Source organism: Harpia harpyja, chromosome 9 (assembly GCF_026419915.1).
Source record: "Harpia harpyja isolate bHarHar1 chromosome 9, bHarHar1 primary haplotype, whole genome shotgun sequence".
Classification (NCBI taxonomy): domain Eukaryota; kingdom Metazoa; phylum Chordata; class Aves; order Accipitriformes; family Accipitridae; genus Harpia; species Harpia harpyja.
This window is the reverse complement of record NC_068948.1, coordinates 15,068,526-15,090,896: the sequence shown is the minus strand read 5'-3', so window position 1 is coordinate 15,090,896 and position 22,371 is coordinate 15,068,526. Positions and strand designations below refer to the sequence as shown.

Genomic DNA, 22,371 nt, shown 5'->3' with positions numbered 1-22,371 from the left:
ACCAGAATCATAGAATATAGGATTAAAGCTTGTCTGTATAATGAATTGATTTTTATAGAGTACTTTCCTCTTACCATATACTGTATACTGTAACATTACAACTTCGATTCATTCATGGTAACATTGCAAATATTATCAACTAGCTGTTCCTATTATTTGTAATTTTCCTCTGATACATTCTCTTCTTGGTATGAATACCCATGTATTTTAGATATAACCTAATAATTCTCTAGATAGTACTTTATCTGTGGAAAGAATAAAAACCCCACTGAATATAGCTGAGTAATTAGGAAGTTGTTACTTAATCAGGATGCATTTTATAACCTTCCTGACACAAGGTTGCACAGCATTTTAGGAATTTAATTTTTCAATTTGCTGCATGTTGTCAGCTCTTAAGCCTGAGGCTGTCAGCTGTCACAGCAGAGCTCACAGGGAACTCTACTGCAGGAGAGCAGAATGCTTCCAAATTTTAAGTAGTGGTGAGCAGAAATGTAACTTATGAAGTGCTTCTCTCTCCAGCTCTAATGTGGATTAGATATGTGAATTGTACCCACTTTGGGGTTTTTTTTCTTGTAAAATTATAGTTGCACGCCAAAATACTGTAGCGTGCAAGAAGTTGGTGTGGCAGTCATATTCACTGCATTCCAGTGAAGGGGGGAAAGAACCCTAAGATCTCAGACCATTCAGGTCAGCTGGACTCTGTTGTGACAAAAGCAAAGAAAAGAAGCAATCAGGAAGAGACACTTACAAAGTCATGGGCAGCTTTTCATAAAATAGAGAAACGGCATAACTTTTTTATTTTCTGTTTTAAATTAATGTAAAACATATTCTAAATGAGGCTTGGTCTTGCAAAGTGCCACTGATTATTGACTCTCTTAAGAGAGGAGATACCTGTACCCTTAAAAAGGTATTTGTTGTTTTTTTTCTCAGTACTGGATTAAACCTCTGAAATTATGCAAAAGAAGTAGTCTTGGACTTTCAGAACTCAAAACTAATGTGTTAATAAATTAGAATAACAAGAAAAATATATGTCTGGTAGATCTTAATAATCAGTTGTCTAGCTACAGCTACTATCTTGTTTACATTCATAAGGAAAATAGTTTTGTTTGTATTAGGATAGTTGAACAGCTGTCACTGACTAGTTTATTTGCTCTATAAAGAAAGACAGGATATCTTAACAGATCTCTGTTAGTTCTCTTGTATATTCATTAAGTTCTTTACTAGATACTGTTACTATACACAGCAGAGCCCTCTGCTGTTATAAAGACCCTCTGAAATACCAGAAGCGTCTTCTCTATGTTTTGCTATGTCTGGATCTTCTCAGTTAAGAAAAAAAAAAAAAAAAAAAAAAAGAAAATTCCGAAACTGGTCTCAAGGTCCTGGTTGCATGGTTTTGGTCATGATTCAGGAATGAAATCTGTATGTCCTGCCTACATAGAACACATTTGTGCTTTTAGCAACAGTCACAGTTTATATAAAAAATAAACCTGTCTTGTCTTTGTGTATCTCTGGAGAAAGACCTCTGCTGGTAATGGATTGGTATAGGCTGAAAACAATATACAGAGAGAAAAGAGAAACAAAACCCATCCTGTGAGACAAAACTTGAATACTAAGAAGAAAAGGAAAAGGGCACATCAGCCAATTCAGTAACTGTGCTCATGCAGAAACCACAGCACACACATGGGGGAGCCCAAGATGCTCGCAAGTACAGAAATGTGTGTTCTCATGCCCTGTGTGGGAACTGGGCTCAAGATAGAGACTCACGGAGGAGGAAGGATAGAAAAAAATCAATAGGTTGTACTGTCACAAGAAAGGATATTGCAAATGATAAGATGTTTGATTCTTTATTCATCATACAATATTGGTAGTAAGGATGAAGAGGTCTGGCATGACAAACTGGGAATCGGCAGTATGCTTTCTAGGGCATAAATGTAATTTACCTCTCAGAAATTCAGGCCCTGCTGAGATAGCAGAGGTCTAGTGCTTTTCCTGTTGCTTTGGTCCTGGTGGTGGTAGCGGTATGGTAGTAGCACACTGCTGTCTGAGAAGATTAACTGCGGTCTTCAGGAAGAGAAATTTGTGTATGAGACTGCAGTAATGATGGTTTTACAGTTGAGGCATTGGGCATAGAATCAGGAAAACTAGATCAAACAAAACTGTATACCTGTATTTCTTACATTTATCTATAAGAGACAAAGTTAATACTTATATATGCTCATTGTAACTTACAGCATCTAGATACCCACAGCATCTAGAAAACCACTCAGAGTATATTTGTGCACAGAGATGATAATCAGAGTTCAGTGATGTTCCCCCACTATGTCAATATTCAGGATTTAAACAACTTCTAATTATATTTTGACCATATGTACTTTATATTATGAGTTTATTTTTGTTTGCCTACAATTCATATATCCATTCCAGCATTGCTTTCATTTTGTGATAGCGTGCATGAAGCAAGCATTGCACTTAAAGTCTAACTACTATGTGTTCCAGTGGTGGAAGCATCCATCCTCTTTTGCTTTATGTGAGTAATTTAGAATCAAAATGTTGAGGTTATTTTATTGTCTTTACTTTTTACCCCAGCAAAAATATAAAGCTGTCTGGAGCAATTACCTCTAATCAGCATTTGTTTTATCACCTGAAATCAAAATCCTTTGTGTTGCAATAATGCAAAAGCTTCCACTGCAGCCAGTTGTGTCACATAGGGCTTCCAGTGGAAAACAGGTAGAAAAACCATTTACCAAACAGATCCTTGCAGTCATTTAAATATCACAAGTTTTACATTAAATCAATTCATTTAAGAAGAGTACAAAAAACCAACAAAGAAACAGTACAGCTGGTCTATTTCCAGAATAGATTTTTCAGTGTCTTTAATTGACTTGCATATATTAGTGAATACACAAAGTTATAAATACTTACATGAAGACTAGTGAAATTAAGTACAGTAAGAAGTACAACATTTTGTAGAAATATGGATCACAATCTTCTTCATTTAGGGGCTGTCTTCTTGGAATCTCTGTCCATTACAAGGTATGCCCCTCTCCGCTAGGATGCTTTGAGATGGCTTCTCCCTCTTTAGGGTGACTGCTAAAGTAAGGGTGGGAAGATGTTCTCCTGGGCCAGGTGGGAAAAGTGGAGCTTAAACAGATTGGAAGTGATTAAAACCCTTGCATTTCCTCAGTTTGCATGTGAAAAATATCACAGTCCAGAGTTCTGTTACTCTGTTTTATCAAGGAGGTCTCATTGGAGATCTGCCCCTGATAATCATAGAGATAAGTTTTTAACAAGAGGAGATAGTAAACGACTTGAAGCGATTGTACTTGGAGCAGAACTGCAACCTCCCACTTCGAACGGTAAATGTGAGAAATATACTCTGAGGAGATCATGGTTAGTATGAAGTGGAAGAGATTTGTTTTTAAAATTTAGAAAAGGAAAATTGTATCCTAAGATTTTCACCTGTGGACTTTGTCATATGAGAAGATTAACCGTCAAGATTACTAAGAGGAACCACATTTCAAATGATTAAGGTGAGATATACCTCTTTACTGTTGTAAAGTTTATTATATCACATGACTTCCCTGTATTATCTCCTAAATGTTCAGGTTTTCCTCACAATAGATATATGCATTTGTTACTCTATGTGGTCTTTCAGAAGATGTTTCAGTTTTTGCAGTCTACATTTAAGGTATGCGCAGCAATTATGTCACTTAAAAATCTGTAATAAAAACGTTGCTTATCTAGAGCATGTGTGGTCTTTTCTGAATCTGGAACTCCATTTTCAAGTTCCACAGAACCCGTAATAAATTAGCCTCAACAATTAAGCTGAATAAATCAAGCACTAGTGAGACTCTAGACAAACTTACGTGGCAACTGGGATACCTTGAGCTATCTGATCTGTAGGGAAGGTCAACAAGCCACAGGAAGACCACTGGCACTTCAGCTGTAAGGAGAATTTTACTCTTGTGAGAAACTATGGCAAGTGCTAGTCTTTTTCTGCCTGAAGGAAGAAGTGTCTTTTTAATTTGCCTGGCAGGGAAAAATTATTTGGGCTGTTCTGACAGACGAATAAATACACTCTCTACATTCCTGTCCACCAAAACCTGACCACGTGCATCAAAGTAACTCAGTAATGAGCTAGCAGATGGTATTAACATTTAAATAGCTGTAAAAGTAACTTTAAAAAAGTTTCCTCCAAACTGCTTTTGGGTTAATTTCCCTGAAGGACAAGTATAGACAAAAGTCTTATCAAAACTGCCTCTCCTCCAATGTTTTTTCTCAATATGTAGGTGCAGCAAACTGAGTTCAAGACTAAACTACAAACATAAAACAAAAATTCTGTTATATTGGGCCTAGAGCCAGCCTCACAGATGCACTCATTGCTACCCATGTGAAAGCATTACAGTTCCACTACAGTTCTTTAATATTTGTTGGCAGCTGTACCTCAAGCTATTTTAAACAGTAATCTTCAAAAAGAATTTTCTGGTTGAGGCTTTGTGGCACTTTTCTCCTGTAGACATTTTGTAGTACACCCCCCCACCCCAAACATCCAAACTCCTGTTAATAGCAGTATTGTCATTATCACTTTCCTTTTTTTATTTTTTAACTCCAGAGGTGAATGATTCAGATATAAACATTTTGTAGGAATACAAAGCTTTTACATGCTGATGCGAAGCTTCAGTCTAAGAGCTCTATCTTGAAGGTATTTTGGAGTTGAAATGAGTACTTCTAGCTGCTACATTTCTTTAAAAATGTATATTGCGAGAAACATAAAAGTGCAGTTAGTTTACATTATGCTACTAATATTTTTAGGTGGGCGTGACAGGAAAATTAACATACTAATGTAAAAACATCGAATTTGCACGCATAACAAGTTTCAGAGGCATGACTGAATATGCTAAGTGTTGAACCGGCAGGCTCCCGAAGGTAAAGGAGCAGCAGGTGCTAACCCTCCTCCTCAGCTTTAGTCTTGTCTTTTTCTGAATTGCGACGAAGACCAGAAAAGTAGTATTTAAGACTTTCTGACGGCTTATATGTTTCAGTGTAACTTCATCCTGCTGGTGCTGCTTATGGGGCACAGGTAGCGGGAAGGCAAAAAGGAGCTGCCCTCTCACTTACTGCCTCGAATTAAACAGAAGACGCCGGGCACGCGAAGACCAAGCAGCGGCTCGCTTTTGTGGAGCGCTGCCCAGCTGTCAGCCACGCCGAAGACACCCGAGAGGGGCGATCGAGCCGGAGACGAGGCGACAGCGAGAGCTTGGGCTCGGGGCGGGCACCACAGCTCCGGGGTTCCCCCGCCACCGGCTCTCCCCGATTCCCCCTCAGCCCCGGCGCTGGGGGCGCGAGGAGCCGTTACCGGCCCGCCCGTTACACGGCTCCGAGCCCGCCCACCGCGCACAGCCCCGGCCGTGCGAGGCGCCCAGCCAATCCGGCGGCGGAGCCGGCTCCTCGCGCAGGCGCCCCGCCCCAGCTCCACCGTCGCCGGGGTGGGCAGGGCTTCTCCGGCGGCAGCGACGCGGGCGAGCGGCTCCTTTGTCGGAGGGCCGCGCCGGGGGCGGGCGGGGCCCGCGGAGGCTGCGCAGGCTCGTGCCGGCCGCGCGCCCCCGGCCGGCGCCGCGCCCCTGCCCTCTCCTCCCGCCCTCCCCGGCCGCCGCGGGGCGGGGCGGCCGGCGCTCCGGCGGCGGCAGCAGCGAGCATGTCCTCGAGCAGGGCCAAGAAAGTGAAGATGGCCACCAAGTCCTGCCCGGAGTGCGACCAGCAGGTGAGGCGTCTGCCGCGCCCGCTCCCCTCGAGGGCCGTCCCCGCCGGGGAAGGGGGATTAGTGGCCGCGGGGTTAGAACGGCGCCCCCGTGAGCGAGAGGAGCGCCCGCCCCGCCAGCCGGCGGCCCGCGAGCGGGGCTGGTTGGCCGGTCCTCAGGCCGGCGGGCGCCCTGGGGCGGAAGGGCTCGCCGGCCACCTCAGCGAGGACAGGTGCTCGTGCCGCTGGGGCTCTGGCTGAAGGAAGGGACGGGGGGACCGCGGGCGGAACTGGGGGAGGTGGGCGTCAGCCCCCGCCGGCGGCCCGTGGCTGTCGGTGCGGTCCGGCCGCTCGGCTGCGGTCGGCGGCGGGGCTGCGGGAGCCGCTCCCTCAGCGCAGCTCTGGTGTTCACCGCCCCGGGCCACCGTCCCTCTCCGGCAGCACCTCGGGGACGAGCGCCACTGCCGACCCCCTTTTGGCTCGTCCCTGTGCGGCACGGTGGGTGTGCGCTGTCCCGCACTGACCTTTCGCCGCGCCGGTCGGAGTTCAGGGGCCGCCGGCAGCCGCCCTCCGCCTCCCGGGGCGCCGGGCTGTGTGCCGTGCCCCGGCCGGCCAGCGGCTCCCCGCGTTAGCGCACACAGCCTTGCTTCCTGTTTTCTCTCCTCTGCGTGTCGGTTGTGGTTGCTTCTCGATACCCACCGCTGCAGATTATGCGCTTGCGATATCGATGCAAGACGCTGTCGACTGAGCTGCTTGGTTTTGAGGCAGGAAAAAATCAAGCTGGCTCCGTGCTACTGCGAAGCAATTTACTTATGTGAAGTAAATAATCGTTGCCTTTGCAGTTTCTGCTGGGAATGTGGATTAAATACCGTGTTCCTCTTGCAGGGTAGCGTAATAGTTATCTTACGCTGGAGGACTTCTGTGCGACGTGCGGAATTGATTGTTTATGTGCTAGTATTGTTTAGTAACTATGTAATTTATTAAAAATGTAATGAACTTAGTAATTTATACAATGCAGTTTGCCCTTTGGATGACTAATGTGCCTAAGGTTAGTCGGGAGAGCGTTCAGTTGTGTTGTTTTCTCATGGAGTAGTTTAGAAACGGCAAAACTGAGACCTTCACCGCAATTCCTATCATGTAGTCCAAATGTGTACGTGAACTGTTGTTTATGTCTCGCTGCAGTTTTGTTATGTGTACAATATGGAGTTACTTATGCTTAAACAGTAACAGCAGCTGATTTTCACTGTTACTATATTACGAGCTTGTCTTCATTTAGGCTTTTTCCTGGTAATGATGTTACTATTAAAAACAGGGCAGATCGTTGCAGCGGTGCTCCTCTGCTGGAACAATAGCACAGCACTGCAGAAGGCTGCTGTGGGGCTCAGGATAGGGGGAGAGGCTTTTACATGTAATCATGGGAAACATGTTTCTGTTACTGGATCCTGAAACTTGACTGGTATACACTAGTTTAGCTATACTTAAAAAACCAATCTCATGCCATTTTTTCTTTACTTATAAAGATTAAAAAGAAGTCGTCTTATTTGTTCTGACTTGCATGGTTTTTATAGTGTTACTGCTCATCCTGGAACAGTTTGGAATGTTGAGCTGTGGGGGGGGGGGGTATCCTTTCATGTTTTAAGCAATAGATGAACCACTGCAAATGCTCATGTTAAGCATGTCACTGAAGTACTATTCTATTTCTGAGAAAAAATTGTGTGCCAAGTTGGGGTTATTCAGTTGGTGAAAGAAGAAATTAAAATGAGTGAGAAGTTGAATATGAGAGTGGTGGTGGGGTTTGGTTTTTTTTTTTTTAAACTAGAGAATGTCAAACCACCAACAATAGGAAGAGCAAGTAAGCAAACATTATAGGCTTTTTAAGCTGATGCCAAAACTTTCACTTTGTTCTGTGCTTTAAAACATACGATATGCATATGTCAATGTAGATTTTCTGTTGGCAACTCTTCTGTGGCTAACATGGAATTAATATGCATATGTGTCCTGCCCTGGCACAAGCATTGCTCATAGGACCTTGTTTTCCAGTGCCAAATGTTTGAGAGAGGACAGGAAACTAAAACCCACAGTACAAGTCAGCCCTTTGCAAGAGTGTGGGGAAGCTCATGTGTGACTCTTTAAGTGGTTGTGTCCTGTACTAGTGTTTCTTAAATTCCTCCATAAACAAGGGCTTTGCATTTGTTTCTGATTTCTTCGCTAGAAGTGGCATGCATGGAAATATTTAGACAGCCACAAATATTGGAGTGTAATATTGAGTAACATTTCTTAGGCTTTTCAACTTTTTCGGCTGTAATTTAGATGATATGTAGTTGCCATTTAGACTTTTTTAAAATAAAAAAAAAAAAGAAGGTTTTTGATGATATTTTCACAACCAAAGCACAGCCCCATTAAACTAGGGAGCCTGAAGTACTTGCAGTCAATCAGAAGAAATAATTATCACTTCTTAATTTAGCTTCAGGTAAACTTTCTTGTATGAGAAACTCAATTTCTTCTTGCTTAGGAAAATGTTAAACAGAGTAAAATAGTGTTTGTAGGACTATGTTGCCTTAATTACGTTACAGGATGTTATCAGTGAAGGTCTTCAAAGGATAACTGATACGTTTCAGTGACTAAGTGCCTTCCCACCTAATCCCCCACCCTCCCCAAATGGCTCACACACCTACATGCCAAACCTGCAACACAAGAACAATATTGTTCTGTTAAGCACAGTTAAGTTCATTGAAAAATATTGGGTCTGCTCCAATCCCTTTGGGTGGTTTTCCCCAAATTTTTTTTTTAGGTTGAGCCTGGAAACGTAATTATTGGAGAGACCCAGGTGTTCAAAAATGGGTTTAAATGGAACTCCTTTATCATCTTAACAATACAGACAAACTGTCTGCTAGATAGTGTTTTTTAGTACTCTTATACTGACATATGAACAAGGAGATAAGTGCGCACACAAGTCTGCTAAATTCCGAGCTTTAAGGTTCAATAAACCTTGATTAGAATTGTTTTTATTATGTCAGTGTCTCCATAAAGGGAATTTAAAAGTCTGTAGTTAGGTAAAACCTGTGTCAAAAATCTATCTGTAAGCTGTTTGTAGGGTGAGGTACAGGAGTTAAAATGTGCTACACAAAGCAAAATAATTTGTTTATTCTCAGTAGCAGTTAAGTTCCCCTTTACAAATACAGGTACTATTTTGGCAGGTTTTTTCCCAGCCAGTAGAACATGGGAACTTGGTTCTTCTGCATGTCCGGTAAAATTGAGCAGGCAGTCACGGTTCTGTACTCCTGTTTGTTTCCATGGATATTGGCAAACTTGTAGAGACCTGTCTTAAAGAATTACATTTGAGAAATTACCTCCTGTTTTTTTTCCCCCCACTGTTGTGCTTCAACATGACTTGACTTTAATGTGTGTTATGTTAATCTCTTCCAGATCTCTGTTTAAACTTGCTTTGATTTGTGTTTTCAGTCTTAAACCTAATAAAAGCAATATGGTGTATTCCTTACTACTTAAAGCCAAGATCTTTTGAGATCTTTTAAAGTGAAGGTAATGAGGTTTGTAATTGATCAGCATCACTTTTTTTTTTAATTGCTCAGGGTAAGATTTTTGTCATTTTTCATGTAAGTGTGGCATTTCCAGGTTCTCTCATCTTGATTTAAATTGTCTTATGCTGGGGGAACGTACTGCTCCTGACTGCTTGGTTGATCATGAGAGGCACTATAGTCTCTTAAACTCTTCATCCTGCAGTTAGCTTTTGACTAGCTGTGGTAGGTTATTTGTATTTTGAATTAACTAGGTACTTCTGTAACCACCCGGCCTTGTCTACAGAGCTGTTGTAGAGTGTGGTACAAATGCATCTGTTTTGCTTCGGGCTCTATTGTGCCTCCTGTTTAAAGCTGCTCCTGCTCTCTGAAGGAGTTGCTTTCAACTGCTTCTGAAAAGTGGGTGTATTCAGAATGTACTGACAGTTTTAACTCATAGTTTTTCTTTAAAAATTTTTTTGTTTTTAAAGTAAATGAAGGAAGCAAAACTGGGAATGTCTGATTGATTTGACTGGGGATGTTTGAGAGCTCTGAAGAGAAATTGTATTTCTCTTCTAATTCACCCTTGCTTTAGAGCTCTCTGCTTTCCCCCACCCACTTCCTGACAGTCTGGGGAAAAGGATTGGTAGTACAAAGTGGTCACAACAGCTGTACATTTCAAGCTTGATTTCCAACAACTGCATAAAGAAAAGGCTGGGTGGGTGATTCACAGCAGAACCTGGTTTTACTACGTTTAAGTAAAATTGTAGAATAGTACAGGCCATAGCTGGCAGTACAGACTGAATTTGAAGAGGTATCTCTGAGGGCAAAATGTGAGTTACTAGGTTTTTTTCTTCATCAGACAGGGATTTTGTCATAATTTGAAATGATCTGAAATATTTGTCTTTTGTTTTCCCAGGTTCCTGTTGCATGTAAATCATGTCCCTGTGGCTACATATTTATTAGTCGAAAACTCTTGCATGCTAAACGTGCTGAGAGATCACCACCCATCACAGGTAATACAGAGATGGGAAGAAGGGGACAACAGTTCTTTCCCCTTATTTCTTGGAGGCAAAGGATAGAGTATTTTACTTCTCTGTGTAAAATGGCTGTTGTCAGTTTGCTTTCCCTTGAATTTGTGCATGGTAGACTTTGAATATGTTGATTTTTCTTGAATTTTGAGGGGGGAAAAAGCTGACGTTTTCAGTCTTACTTTGTTTGTACTTGTGATGTCATTTATTCTGTGTATATTCTAGCTGTACACATTGGTCATTATGCAAAATAACTCCTTACAGAAAGCTTTCTGTTAATCCTATTTTGAAGCTAAATGTCTACAGGTGTCAAAGGGATCGGATTTCATAGTACATGCTGATTGAAGCTGGGTTTTCTGAAAGTAAAAACTGGTCATATGTTTAATCTAAAACTAGGTGGGTCTTGCTTCTCTCTGCATGGGTTAAATTAAAAAATAGTGTATTTTTTGTGTCTAACTTGTTTGTCTGTTGTTGTTGATGGGCACAGTAAGAAGTTGGTCGAATGTGCATTCTGGCATGATTAACATTCTCCTTGTGTTCATTTTTATGACTTCCTCCAGTCCTAGTAGGAATTAGTCAGAACAAGCACCTGTCAGGGAAGATGTTTTAAAAAAAAAAAAAAAAAAAAAGTATCTGATCTTTTTAAATTTGTCTACTCGGCTTACATCTAGCTTCCATTTTGTATTTTGTATCACTATTTTGAAGGATACTTGCAGTTTACCAGCTTGTGGGAATTATATGACATTATGCCAAATAACTGAACTTTCAAGGTGGAGGAGGTTAAGCAATGTCTGTGGTAGTTTGGAAGTGTTGGTAAATTTTTTTTTTTTCCCCCCTTCCTGATTATTGATAAAGTAGTTACCAAATGAAGCTGAAGGCCATGATCTGGTAGAGCAGAGCTCTTGTATAATTCAGCTTTGTACATAGGAAATGCGCCAGGGGAGGAAGAACCTCACGCACAAATACATGCTGGGGGCCACCCTGCTGGAAAAGCAGCTTTGCAGGAAAGAACCTGGGGTCCTGGTGAACAGCAGGTTGAACGTGTGCCCTTGCGGCAAAGGCAACTAACAGAATTCTGGGCTGCGTTAGGCAAAGTATTGCCAGCAGGTAGAGGGAGGAGATCCTTCCCCTCTATTCAGCAATGGAGAGGCTGCACCTGGAGTACTGTGTCTGGTTCTGGACTCCCCAGTACAGGAGACACACGGACATACTGGAGGAGTCCAGTGAAGGGCCACGAAGATGATGAAGGGACTAGAGCGTCTTTCTTCTGAGGGAAGTCACAGAGAGCTGGGACTGTTCTGCCTCGAGAAGAGAAGGCTCAGAGGAATCTTATCAATGTATATAAATACCTGAAGGAAGGGTGTAAGGAAGATGGAGCTAGGCTCTTTTCAGTGGTGCCCAGTGACAGGACAAGAGGCAGTGGGCATAAACTGAAACATGGGCTGTCCCCTCTAAACATCAGGAAACACTTTTTTACTGTGAGAATGACCGAACACTGGCACAGGTTGCCCAGAGAGGTTGTGGAGTCTCCATCCTTGGAGATACTCAAAAGCCATCTGGACATGGTCCTGGGCAACAGGCTGTAGGTGGCCCTGCTTCAGCAAGGGGGTGGGACAGGTTGGTCTCCAGAGGTCCCTTGATACCTGAACCTTTTTGTGATACTGTGAAATATAGCTTTTGTATTAATATTAGTGACAAGTTACCCTGCTGTCCAGTTTGTACCCTGTGTCTATACAAGATTGATGGCACAACTGCAGCAAAAGGAAACCAGTTCCCCAGGAAGATATAGTGGGAGACCATGTATGTCTATCTTGTGCTCATAAGGTAACTGCACCTTCTTTAAGAAAATGATATTCCAGTATTTTCCACAATATAGCTACTACAGAATGGTGCTCCAGCCTTGCAAATGTGCAACTACTCTGTGTTGAATAGTGTACTGTGGCGACTGTACTGTTTCCAGTACTGAAGCTCATTAATTCATACTTACAGGTGAAACTCATCTAAATACTTTTTTTTTTGACTCTGGTATGTAGGAAAACAGTACAGCCGTTCAGCGTTAAGTGTTATGAGGCCTTGTCATAGGCTAGATTTGGTGACACACATGTCCTATGTAATGTGGTGTTTACTGATTCAGCATTTCAATTTGTGAGAGCAGTGGGAATGGTTTTGTTGTTGATGTCAAAAGATGATGAAGTACTTCGCTGTTTGCCTATATGATAAAATTCTTTTTTTTGGCTAGTGGAAACAAATGCAATGGGCAGTCTTGATGGCTGTGATTTGTACAAGTTTTTTCCATCTTATTGTGGGAAACGGTGAACTTTTTGTATACTAGCAGATGTCTCATGTTGCAGAATGCATTTGAAGTAATTAAAGGCTTGATCCTTGTAATCAAGAAGTGAAGCGTCTTTCTGGATCTGACACCTTAATTTCTGCATGGATATCGTGCAGATGTAATTGTTCTGTAAAGGTACAGACATCTAACTACTTTTGCTAAGAGATTTAAAGAAAAAAGGTGATTGGGCGGGGTAAGCGCTAAGAGTAAATTAAGAACAAAGATGAAAACAACTTTAGATCATACCATTTCTATTCATTTGCACAGAAAACAAGAGTGAGGCCAAAAGGAGACGGACAGAGAGAGTTAAGCGAGAGAAGATAAATTCTGCAGTAAATAAAGACTTAGAAAACCGAAAAAGATCCAGGTCTAACAGCCACTCAGATCATAGCAGACGAGGAAGAGGAAGACCTAAGAGTGCCTCAGCCAAAAAGCATGAGGAAGAAAGAGGTATGAGAACTGGAGGAATACGTTCATTGGGTTTACTTTTTGTATGAAGACTTTTTTTATCAATAAACCTTTATACCACTCAAACCATTTAAGTAACTGGACTAGTTCAGCCAATACCCGTTATCTTAATATGGGGAAGGGACTGTTTCACACCTGTAGAGGCCTCTGGTTTTATGGTTTTTTTTCAGTGTCTGATTAGAACTAACTACAAAGAACTAAGTCTGTATTTTTAGCCACCATATCAAGTTTCAACATGTAGGTTGAAAGCGATTGGACTGTAGTGCTTAGTAGGTTTTTTGGTTTGGTTTGGTTGGGTTTTTTTGAGGTACTGCTGCTCTATATCACAAGGACAAGCAGTGTCAGAGAGTGATTAGGATGACCGGATTGCTTAAAAAGTTCCTTGAAACCTTTTGGAGAGCCAAAGTAAAAAGGGCACCTTGAGTCACTACTATGACCTGAATTTTTGTCCCATGTTTCTATGGAATAATACTCTAGAGGAAAGAATGCCTCCTTGCTTATTAAGGTTCCTTGGTGACCTGCTGTTTTTAATCTTTATACAATAAAGAGACTGTTACATGCACTAGAGTAATTTTGGAGCCCTTCAAGTATGTGACTATCACTTAGGATTCCTATTTTTTTTTAAGAGCATGTTGACACTGCATTTGCTATCTGTGGGTTTTGGAGATATTAATTTAAGGCCTGAATAATGAATCCAAAACTTAGCATGGACTTAAAAAGGCTGGAAGGCAGGTAGGAGGGGAAGAACAAGACTTCATATAAGTATTCGGAAGATCTTGTTCTTAAAACTACTGAATCCTTCAAGCATACCTTATAGCATAATTCAGAAATGCAATTATGTTTTTCCCTGCCTCCTTATTTGTTAACAAAAAATGGGTGTTAATCTGTGTTGCAAAGTGAGTTCCTTTAACTTGTAACTCTTCAAAACCAATTTTGTTGTCTCTGCTGTTTAATGTAGATCTAGTCCTTCTTAAATTTTCTTTCCTATAAAGGTATGAATTGGGATTTGTTGTTGTTTTAGTGCTTTGGCTGTGGAAAGAGGAGATGGAATTTGATTTCTGTATGTTTTCAGAATGGTAATTGCTTTACTGTAATAGGAATACAGTTATAATATCTAATTTCTTCACTGTTACATATGGATTATTGATATATGTAGCTTTGCAGAATACAGAGCTTCCCTATTTGTTGCTGATCTAAGCTAAACTTTGTCTAGCACCTATAGGATCATTTCTAGGCATTTTACTGCCAGTCTAGTTCACACACAGCTTTGGTTTGAAAATTCCTGCAAGCTGGTTGGGTTGCCCTATAAATGTAAATCTTCTTTCCTGTCCCCTGAAATAGAGGAAAGCAATCTAAGCAATCAAAAGAAAAGATCCATTCTCTTAATGCTTGTTTTATAGTATCCAAAAAGCAAGATTTTGAAAGCATGAGGGATATTTAGAGAACATGTTTTCCTATCAAAAACTAGGCTGAATGTTTTTAACCTCTTGCTGCATACTCTGAAGTGTGACAATATGCCAGTGCTCTGAGGTAGAAAACTAGAAATACGGATGCAGTGAGATCTTTGCGTAAGAGTGCATGTGTGGTGTGTTGTTTTCGTCATGTTTGGTGTTGTGTTTTTTTTAAAGTTGAATCTCATCTGAGAAGATTGCCTTCATCTTCTTGTCCTGTCTTACCATCCCCTTTACTTGGTATTGTGACTACTGCTACTGTTTCTTCTTCAACCTCTTCTTCTGCAGACCTGGTACAGAGCTTGGGTTCACACTCATTTGTAATTATCTTTGCTCCTCACCAGTGCAGCACACCTTATTGTTTAGGAATAAGTGGGCTTAGGATATTTTCTTACTTCTGACTTATTTCTGGTTATGTCAGACCGTAATGCGTGTAGACAACTGTGGTGGTTATTGGGCAGATTTAAAAAAAAAAAAAAAAAGTTGAGACATATGGCTGTCACACCTATAAAAATAAATTCAGCAGAGAACTCATCATTTTGTAAGTAATTACTATAAAACAAGTTAACATTGACTTTTCCCTTTTCAAATGGCTTATAAAATTGGCCTAACTACTACGTGTGGAGTAATTAGTGGGAATTTTAGAAATATTCTTCCTTTACCAAACCTGTTGCTTGATAGTGGTGTTTGCGTACAAGCATATTAAGCAACTTTAATTCTTCTATTACAATTAAGGTGATTTTCATATGACTCATTGTTAGTCCTTGTATCAATCTGCGTAGAGTTGAAAGTCAGCTCTGGAGTCCAAGACATTAGCTTAGTGTTAGACTTTATGCGTCTTATTTCCTTGCCTATTGTATATTTCTAGGATATTTTGGGTATATGTTAGTTGCCACTAGAGATTGTGCTACTCTTCTTTCCCCCAAAAGACTTGAAAAGAGGCCACTGCTTGCAAAGCTGTCAAATATTTGGTGCCTCTTAGGTTTCTGCAATGCCTAATGTATTTGTGGGTGGAAAAACAGGAGGACAGAGAATACCTGAATAATAATAGTGTGCAAAAGCAGATAATCTGTCCATCTGAAGACCACCCAGCTGTGAAAATTTTCTTCCTAAAGACACCCATGACATCTATAGCTTTGCTTCCTAGCTTGTCATGCTCTTTCATACATAGTGTGCTTCTTCCCAGTTATGTCTGTGCCTTTGACTAGTTCTTTTGTATCCTTCGTGACTGGCTCATGTTAGAGCAAAGAGCTGCAGCATTCAACAGCAGTTAAGAAGAATAGGAGAAGGAAAAGGGCTTTTTAAAATAAGCTATTTTTTCTGCAGATTTAATAAAAAGGAATGGAGGGGGAGGAAAGAGGAAGCTGATGTAGATTGAGGGGATATGGCAGAGTGCTGGGGCCCAGAGAATATGCCTATCACGTGTTTCAGAGCCATGTGATGGCTCTGGAAAGTAGGAGCTTCTCCCTGCAGGCTTGGCTTGTCAAAATTGTTGCTTAATTTCTTGGTCAGAAATGCTGCAATATATTTTGAAAATAAAAAAACTTCATAATAATGTCATTCTGATTTTGTTGTGGTGGTATGTTTTTTATTTTACTGTGTGGGACTCTGATACACAGCTAGACTGGTTCCCAGGCTGCCTTGTTATCTAGTTAACAACCTTGATTATATTAAAACAAACAAAAACCCCCTCATATGCAGGAGGAAGTGGTATTGGTTATTCTGAAAGAGGTTACCATCATGTGAGACTCACTAAGAGTGGCCTGTTGTCTTACTAAAACGTACTTGATACTTAACAAGGGATGAATCTTTATAAAGATATATACAGTTCAGTACCCTGATAAAACTTAAACTGAATTAAATTTCTGGACCCAAGTTTTCCTTTTCCAGTAATTTCTGCCTGTATTATGTATACATTTGGTTGCCCAATGTGCACATTTGAAGTAACTTCCTGTCTTGGATAGTGAATCACAGAACTTTGGATTTTGAATCAATACAAAATTTGTGAGGGGAGGGAGGGTCCATATTTGATTTATACATAATCACTATTTTAAGGGCTGTGGGTCTAGTGGGTTGCAGGAGATCTGAGGATGTGAGACATGCTCCAGAAAGACTAAATATCTTCGCCTAAATAGCCTTTTAGTTGTATAGCAAAAGACTTAGTATTTTTAATGTCTTACAAAAATGGTATTGTGATTCTGTAAGACAGTCTTTTGCTAATAATAGAGAAATGAGTCAGAACTACTTTCAGATAAGACTGAAGCGGAAAGTTTTAATAGTGTCTGTAGAAACCATGGTGTCCTATGAGTAGCATATGATGAAATGTCATGCAGGTGCAAGCTCTTCTCTTCATTAGTTAGACGAGAACTAAGTGAACTTAAGAACACATAAAGCTTGTAAACATGTGTTAATCTGTGATACTGTTTGATATCAAGATTTGAATTGTTTAAAGCTGAAGTCTCAGAACAAGCCAGTACTTTGGGAGGATGGGGGGGAAGGGAAACTTGACAATTTTTTTTTTTGTGCTAAGAAGTCTACAATCTGTTAACTGTAACTGGGGGGGGCGGGGGGGGGAAGTATTTTTAATTTTGCTGGGTGCTGACATATTCAGGTGGTGGCTGGATTTGTTTGGATCAGGAAGTATGAAAAAAGGAGAGGTGTTTAGATAGAAAAATAGAAAAGATTAATGTGGAATAACCAGTGCGTGTGGTGTCTGTGCTCAGAACAACTCCCAGCATTGTTAATTTGTAAATGGTGGGAGGGAGGAAGTGGAACAACCCAGACTGAGTGTACATACAGAAACTGACTTGTCTTGAATACACGGTAGGACTTGCAGTGAAACTCAGTTTCTTAGCTTTCATTTCAAGCTCAGTACACTAGAGAATATTGTTTTGTGTAGCCAGGGAGCCAGCAGAAATCACTTATGTTCCAAATATCAAACATGCTTTGATTTGTCTTATTTAGCTAAGCAAATTTCTTGTTTTCAGATTAAAAACTGATGCATCTTTGTATGTCCAGGCTCCTCACTAAGCAGTTTTACTTGTAGGGAAAGGTGAGCTTGTGTGTGATTAAGTTGTCTAGAAATCTTTAAGCATATGGTTTTGTTTCTGTGTGTTTCTATATCAGTATTAAATCAGAACACAGTGGTAAAGGTTTTTTTCAGTTTCTCCCACTTAGTTGTTTAAGGCAAGCACTTGACTTCACAGAGAAGGCAGTCTGTTGGAATGGTGTCCATAGCTGTAACACAGATGTGAAGCCAAATCTAAAAATGTTGTTATGAATGTGGACCCACTGAAGGAATAACTGTGTGAGTAGGTGGAGATAGGAGATGCTGGGATCTTTTTTCCATATGGTGCTTTCCATTATTTTCCAATGCTGCTTTGTCTTTCACTTACCCATTGCTGATTTAGGTGTCTTGGTGGAGCTGTCTGCCAGAGCGTGCTGTGGGCAAAAAGAGTGTGCACATGTGTGTCTGTGTTAATAAGACAGAGGGGTCTGTCAGGTGAGTGTTATGTTGTGATTGTAAATTAGTCCAGGCCACTGTGGAACTTGGTTTAGAGATGGAGTTCCACAGCTAGACACCAACCTTAAAGCTCTATGTGTATTTCTCTCTTCTTTGTGTCTAGAGGCCTGGTCTTCTGTTGACAAAAAGCTGGTTTTTTGTTGTTGGTGTGGTTTTGGTTCTTTTTTCTTAATGAGTTGTGTCAGCTACACATGGCTAGCTAAACTGGGATATAGATAGTCATGATCTGGAATAAGTGGTATTTATGAAAGTGGTATTTATGAAATCATACTATTCGATGAGTTTTGTCACATGCTATAGTGTAACTTAGCGTACTTGAGCACTGCAGTATGGAAACTTTTTGATAGCTTGCTGTCGTGTGTCTGTAGCATTGAAACAAGCCAACATCCAGCCAGCAGAGGGAATTCAGAGGCTTTCACTTGCTCACTGAGGTGTTAGCACTGTTCTATATCTGGGATAAGATTTAAAGTCTGCAGTATAGAAAGTCCAGAAATGTTCATGGTGACAAATTTGGAACCTGACTTCTGCCATGTATCTGTTCTTTGGTCTTGGACACTAATAAAACTCTTGGGTTTCTGTTACTTAGATGTAAAACAGGCAGACAAATATTGTGTTTAATGAGGATATTGTAAAATAACTTTGTTTTCTAGGATGGGAGATGTTTGTGTAAAAGCAAAAAAAAAACCTAAAAAAATGGAGGAACACTTGAATACTCGTTTGTGTCAGGAATCAATATAATGTTAATGACTCATTCTTTCTTCATCATTAAAGAACAGAAATTCAGTCATGCTTTTGGATGACTAATTCTGTGATTCTTCTAGCAACTTTGTGTGCTTCCATTCCTTCCTCCTTTCTCTCAATCCCTCCCTGCATAGGAGTTGATTGTCTGACTTCTTTCAAATTCCAGTACTCCATTCCACATAATTTATTAACTACTATGTAGCTTGCATTAACTTCAGATAATGGAAAAAGCTTCTAATAGTGACTTTTTTTTCTTCTACAGAGAAACAAGAAAAGGAAGTTGACATGTATGCTAACCTTTCAGATGAAAAGGCCTTCGTATTTTCAGTGGCCTTGGCGGAAATAAACAGAAAAATTATCAATCAAAGACTTATTCTGTAATTTGTAAACACAATCTGCTGCATTTATATGCAGAATGGCTAGCATATTTCCAAGGTGTTGTGGACTCTCGGAAAGTGTGTTGTCTGCACCGACAAGGACCATAGCATTTCCTGTTAAAATTCTGCTGCTGTTCTTGGAAATTGAATTATGTCTCTACAAGTCAGAAAGAAAGTGTTCACAAGATTGTACTATGAAAAATCAGAAAACATATGTTTTACGCCTTGAAGACAAATGCTAGACAAATGCACAGAGAGACTGCACCCATTCCAGAGCACTTCTTTTAAATTCGCTGCCAGAAATGCAATATTTTAAATATTTTCAGAAATAAATGATTTTCCTTTAAAATTATATATTTCAGATTTTTCAGCTATATTTCAGTTTACGTATGTACAGTTCACATAACTTTTTAATAAATTGGTATTCAAATATTTTATTGAACTGGGAACTAAGTACATTTGTGATACTTAGGGTGTGTTGGTTTTAAACCTCTTAGAAATCTGGTATTCATCCTAGGGATGACTTTAGATTTGCATTTTTTTAACAGGTGTGATATAATTCTGATAGGAAGAAAATTAAAGTGGTTTCGTTTTGGGGGGTTATTCTGCTTGACAACTTCATATTGTTTATGAATTCTCTCTAGAAAATTATTCCCTGTTATGGAGTTGTTTTTTAAAAATAACACATACTTTTTGGGGTCAGACTCCTGAAGTTTGAGAGCTAAGCACTTGTTTTGTAACAGCTGTTCGCTGGGTTTCTGCTTTGTCCAGCCGGTAAGTACTTCTTCCGTATTCTTTCTTGGCCCATCATTTACTGGAGACTGAGAGAAGCAGGTGTCAGAGATGTAGATCTGCAGCTAGCATCTTCTTACTGGTATTTCCAAAAGATGAAGCTATGCTAATTCCTTTTACTCTCAATAGCTTTTTTTGTCTGTCTTTTAAAAGTGTAATTCTTAGCAGTATTTTCTTTGGACTGTTGACTGTAAATACCAAAGCAAAAGTCTACCTGAGTGCGCAAAAATGAGCTGTTTCAGTAGAAATAGGCTTGGGGAAGACATTCAACAAAGTTAGTCTTTGTTAAAGTGGTGTAGTGTAATCTGAGCCAAAACTCTTGCTTTTGTAAATATGTGGGGGTTTTGTCTTACCAAGGGAAAAAAAAAGATGCTCAAGCCCTGTAAAATCCTGAGGGAGGAGGTGTAGGAGGTAATCGCATTCATAAAATCTGACATACTAGCTTTTTGTCAGCTTTCATTCACCCTTTTCTAAGCAGGGGAATGCAACTAAATGTCTTAGTTTTTCTTCAGTATTACTCATGCTTTTCAGTATCGTATTACTTTGATAGTGAGAATTACCTAATGAGGTTCTGCTATAGGACTGATCTCTGAGCGGAAGCAGAGATTTTTATTAACAGAGCTAGACTATCAAATACTGACTGTTTATTAGTTATTGGTTAAAGGAAGGAGCTATGATAGTTTTGAGTTAAGCCACAAGGGACTGATCAGATGCAAACTTTGTAAGCAGAAGCAGGAAACATGGAAAGTGATTTTTTTTTTTTTTTTTTAAATTCTTAACTCCTGAGCAATAATTGGGGTCCTTTTTAACACTGGATGAGAGGGATGGGTGTGGAAATGCACTTAAACCACTAATATACATTTGTCTTTATTCCAGTAAATGAGGAATTGCGAACACAAGACCTACTTCCCTACATCATGTAGACTTCTGCTTTCCAGAACTGTAGCCTGTCACAGATACCAGTAGTAAGGACAGATGAGTAACTCTTAAGGATAGAGGATATGTATGCATGGTAAGTTTAATTAAAGTCAGAATGACAAAAGGGAAGTTCTGATTTTGAAAACTTAAGGATATGGTCAGGTTTGTGTTGCTTCTGTTGCTAGAAATGTGATCTACTGTGTTAAGAAGGGACAAAGGGAACTACTAATGCAGTCTGTTCAGCACTCTAACCTGCATTCCTGCATTTATCTATTTCTTTCTCCTGTACATGGAATTGAAGTTATCTTCAGAGGACTGAAGTTAATGTTGTGAGATGTGAGTAACTTATGATTTTTACATTTGTGCCTTCTCTGATAAATACTGAAAAATACATTCGTAGTTCTCAAAAGCACAAGGCCATTTTTTCTCCTTCATTGGTGGAGACTCTCTTGAAGCAGTGGTTGAGTTCTATTTCCGTACTTCTTACCTTTGTCTTCCCCAGGTCTCTGCTGTCAGCTCTTTCCCACTTCTTGTCATGCTATTTTTCTTCCCCTGCTGGCTTCCAGTTTCTTCAAGAAAGCTGTGATGGAAGCAGGTGGCCCTGAAAATATCCTAGGGAGAGAGTGGTTCTTTGCCAGTGGATCTTGCAAAGCAAGAGTCCTGACTTTCTCTTGCCACCAACCAGAAACAAACCATTCTTTCCTATATAGACAGGACACTTCAGCATCTTCCAAAAGGCCTGGTAACTCTGTGGCTGTGGTATGCTAAGACATAGATTTCTTGGAACATATTCAGGGACCGAACTGGAAAGCGTCTGCATTGTATGAAATAGGCATCAACATAATGGCATCTCAAGAGTTCTTTGTGTGTTAGAGATGATCAGTGGATGAAATACTGTGGCAAATCATTGTAGATTATATTTGTAAAATGTATCGGCTCTCGGTCTGCAAAACTAAAATAAAGCCAGTGACAGCTAAAGGATGAGAGAGTAAAATTCTATGTACTGCAGCTCTGCCTTACTTGGAAATGGCATAGTTTCCAAGAAGCAAGAATAAATATGGTGACACTTCAGGAAGTTGCTTATGCAAAATTTTTTGGGGGTAATCTCTAGTTCCAGTATAAGTTTTTAAGCCCTGCCTGTTTATACACCACCATCTAGCAAGTTCTCCTTTCTGCCACTTCTTTTACCTTTTTCTGAAGAACTATGCTTCCAGTGTTTATAGCTCTGTGTAATATCATGTCAGACCATCAAGCAGGTTCACAGTTCAAATTCTCTCTTGAGATTTCTTTGCATTTACTCTATTCTGCCACTAGATGGAAGCCTTGTTCTAAAGACAGTTACTGTTTATTCAGGCATTCTTACTATTGATACTAAGAAGAGTATAGTATTCGGTTTTCAATGAAAGTACACTAAAATGTTATTTTTCTTTAGAACATCACTCACTCATATCTAACATGGGAGCTTAAAATCCTGCTAATGGGTGTT

The 22,371-nt window shown here is 40.2% G+C and overlaps 2 protein-coding genes across 10 annotated transcripts in view; both read left to right on the top strand.

Moving 5' to 3' along the window:
- Nucleotides 1-5,655: 5,655 nt before the first annotated feature.
- C9H16orf87 (chromosome 9 C16orf87 homolog) lies at nucleotides 5,656-19,527 on the top strand. Of its 4 annotated transcripts, none has more exons than XM_052797163.1 (4): nucleotides 5,656-5,761; nucleotides 10,172-10,268; nucleotides 12,883-13,065; nucleotides 19,061-19,527. In XM_052797163.1, exons 1-4 carry the CDS (start codon nucleotides 5,696-5,698, stop codon nucleotides 19,177-19,179), a joined length of 465 nt encoding a protein of 154 aa, XP_052653123.1. In that variant the 5' UTR covers nucleotides 5,656-5,695; the 3' UTR covers nucleotides 19,180-19,527. The 4 variants fall into 4 exon arrangements, with proteins under 4 accessions (XP_052653123.1, XP_052653122.1, XP_052653121.1 ...); XM_052797162.1 differs by lacking the exon at nucleotides 19,061-19,527 and adding an exon at nucleotides 17,945-18,146; XM_052797161.1 differs by lacking the exon at nucleotides 19,061-19,527 and adding an exon at nucleotides 13,391-14,892.
- The window catches only part of MYLK3 (myosin light chain kinase 3), a 63,930-nt gene continuing 47,215 nt past the window's right edge, over nucleotides 5,657-22,371 (top strand). Inside the window, exons 1-2 of one of the 6 annotated variants that reach the window (XM_052797149.1) lie at nucleotides 5,710-5,761; nucleotides 10,172-10,268. In XM_052797149.1, coding sequence (XP_052653109.1) covers nucleotides 10,233-10,268 — 36 coding nt within the window. In that variant the 5' untranslated portion in view covers nucleotides 5,710-5,761; nucleotides 10,172-10,232. Of the gene's footprint in view, nucleotides 5,762-10,168; nucleotides 10,269-12,984; nucleotides 13,066-19,769; nucleotides 20,980-22,371 lie in introns of those variants that run through there. The other 5 variants (XM_052797152.1, XM_052797154.1, XM_052797153.1 and 2 more) reach the window with 5 other exon arrangements.

Bases quoted from the DNA above. Each gene is read 5' to 3' on its own strand.
- C9H16orf87 (XM_052797163.1), top strand. From the start codon at position 5,696: ATGTCCTCGAGCAGGGCCAAGAAAGTGAAGATGGCCACCAAGTCCTGC. The intron at 5,762-10,171 runs GTGAGGCGTCTG...TTGTTTTCCCAG, and splicing joins GCCCGGAGTGCGACCAGCAG to GTTCCTGTTGCATGTAAATC. The intron at 13,066-19,060 runs GTATGAGAACTG...TTTCTTCTACAG, and splicing joins AAAGCATGAGGAAGAAAGAG to AGAAACAAGAAAAGGAAGTT.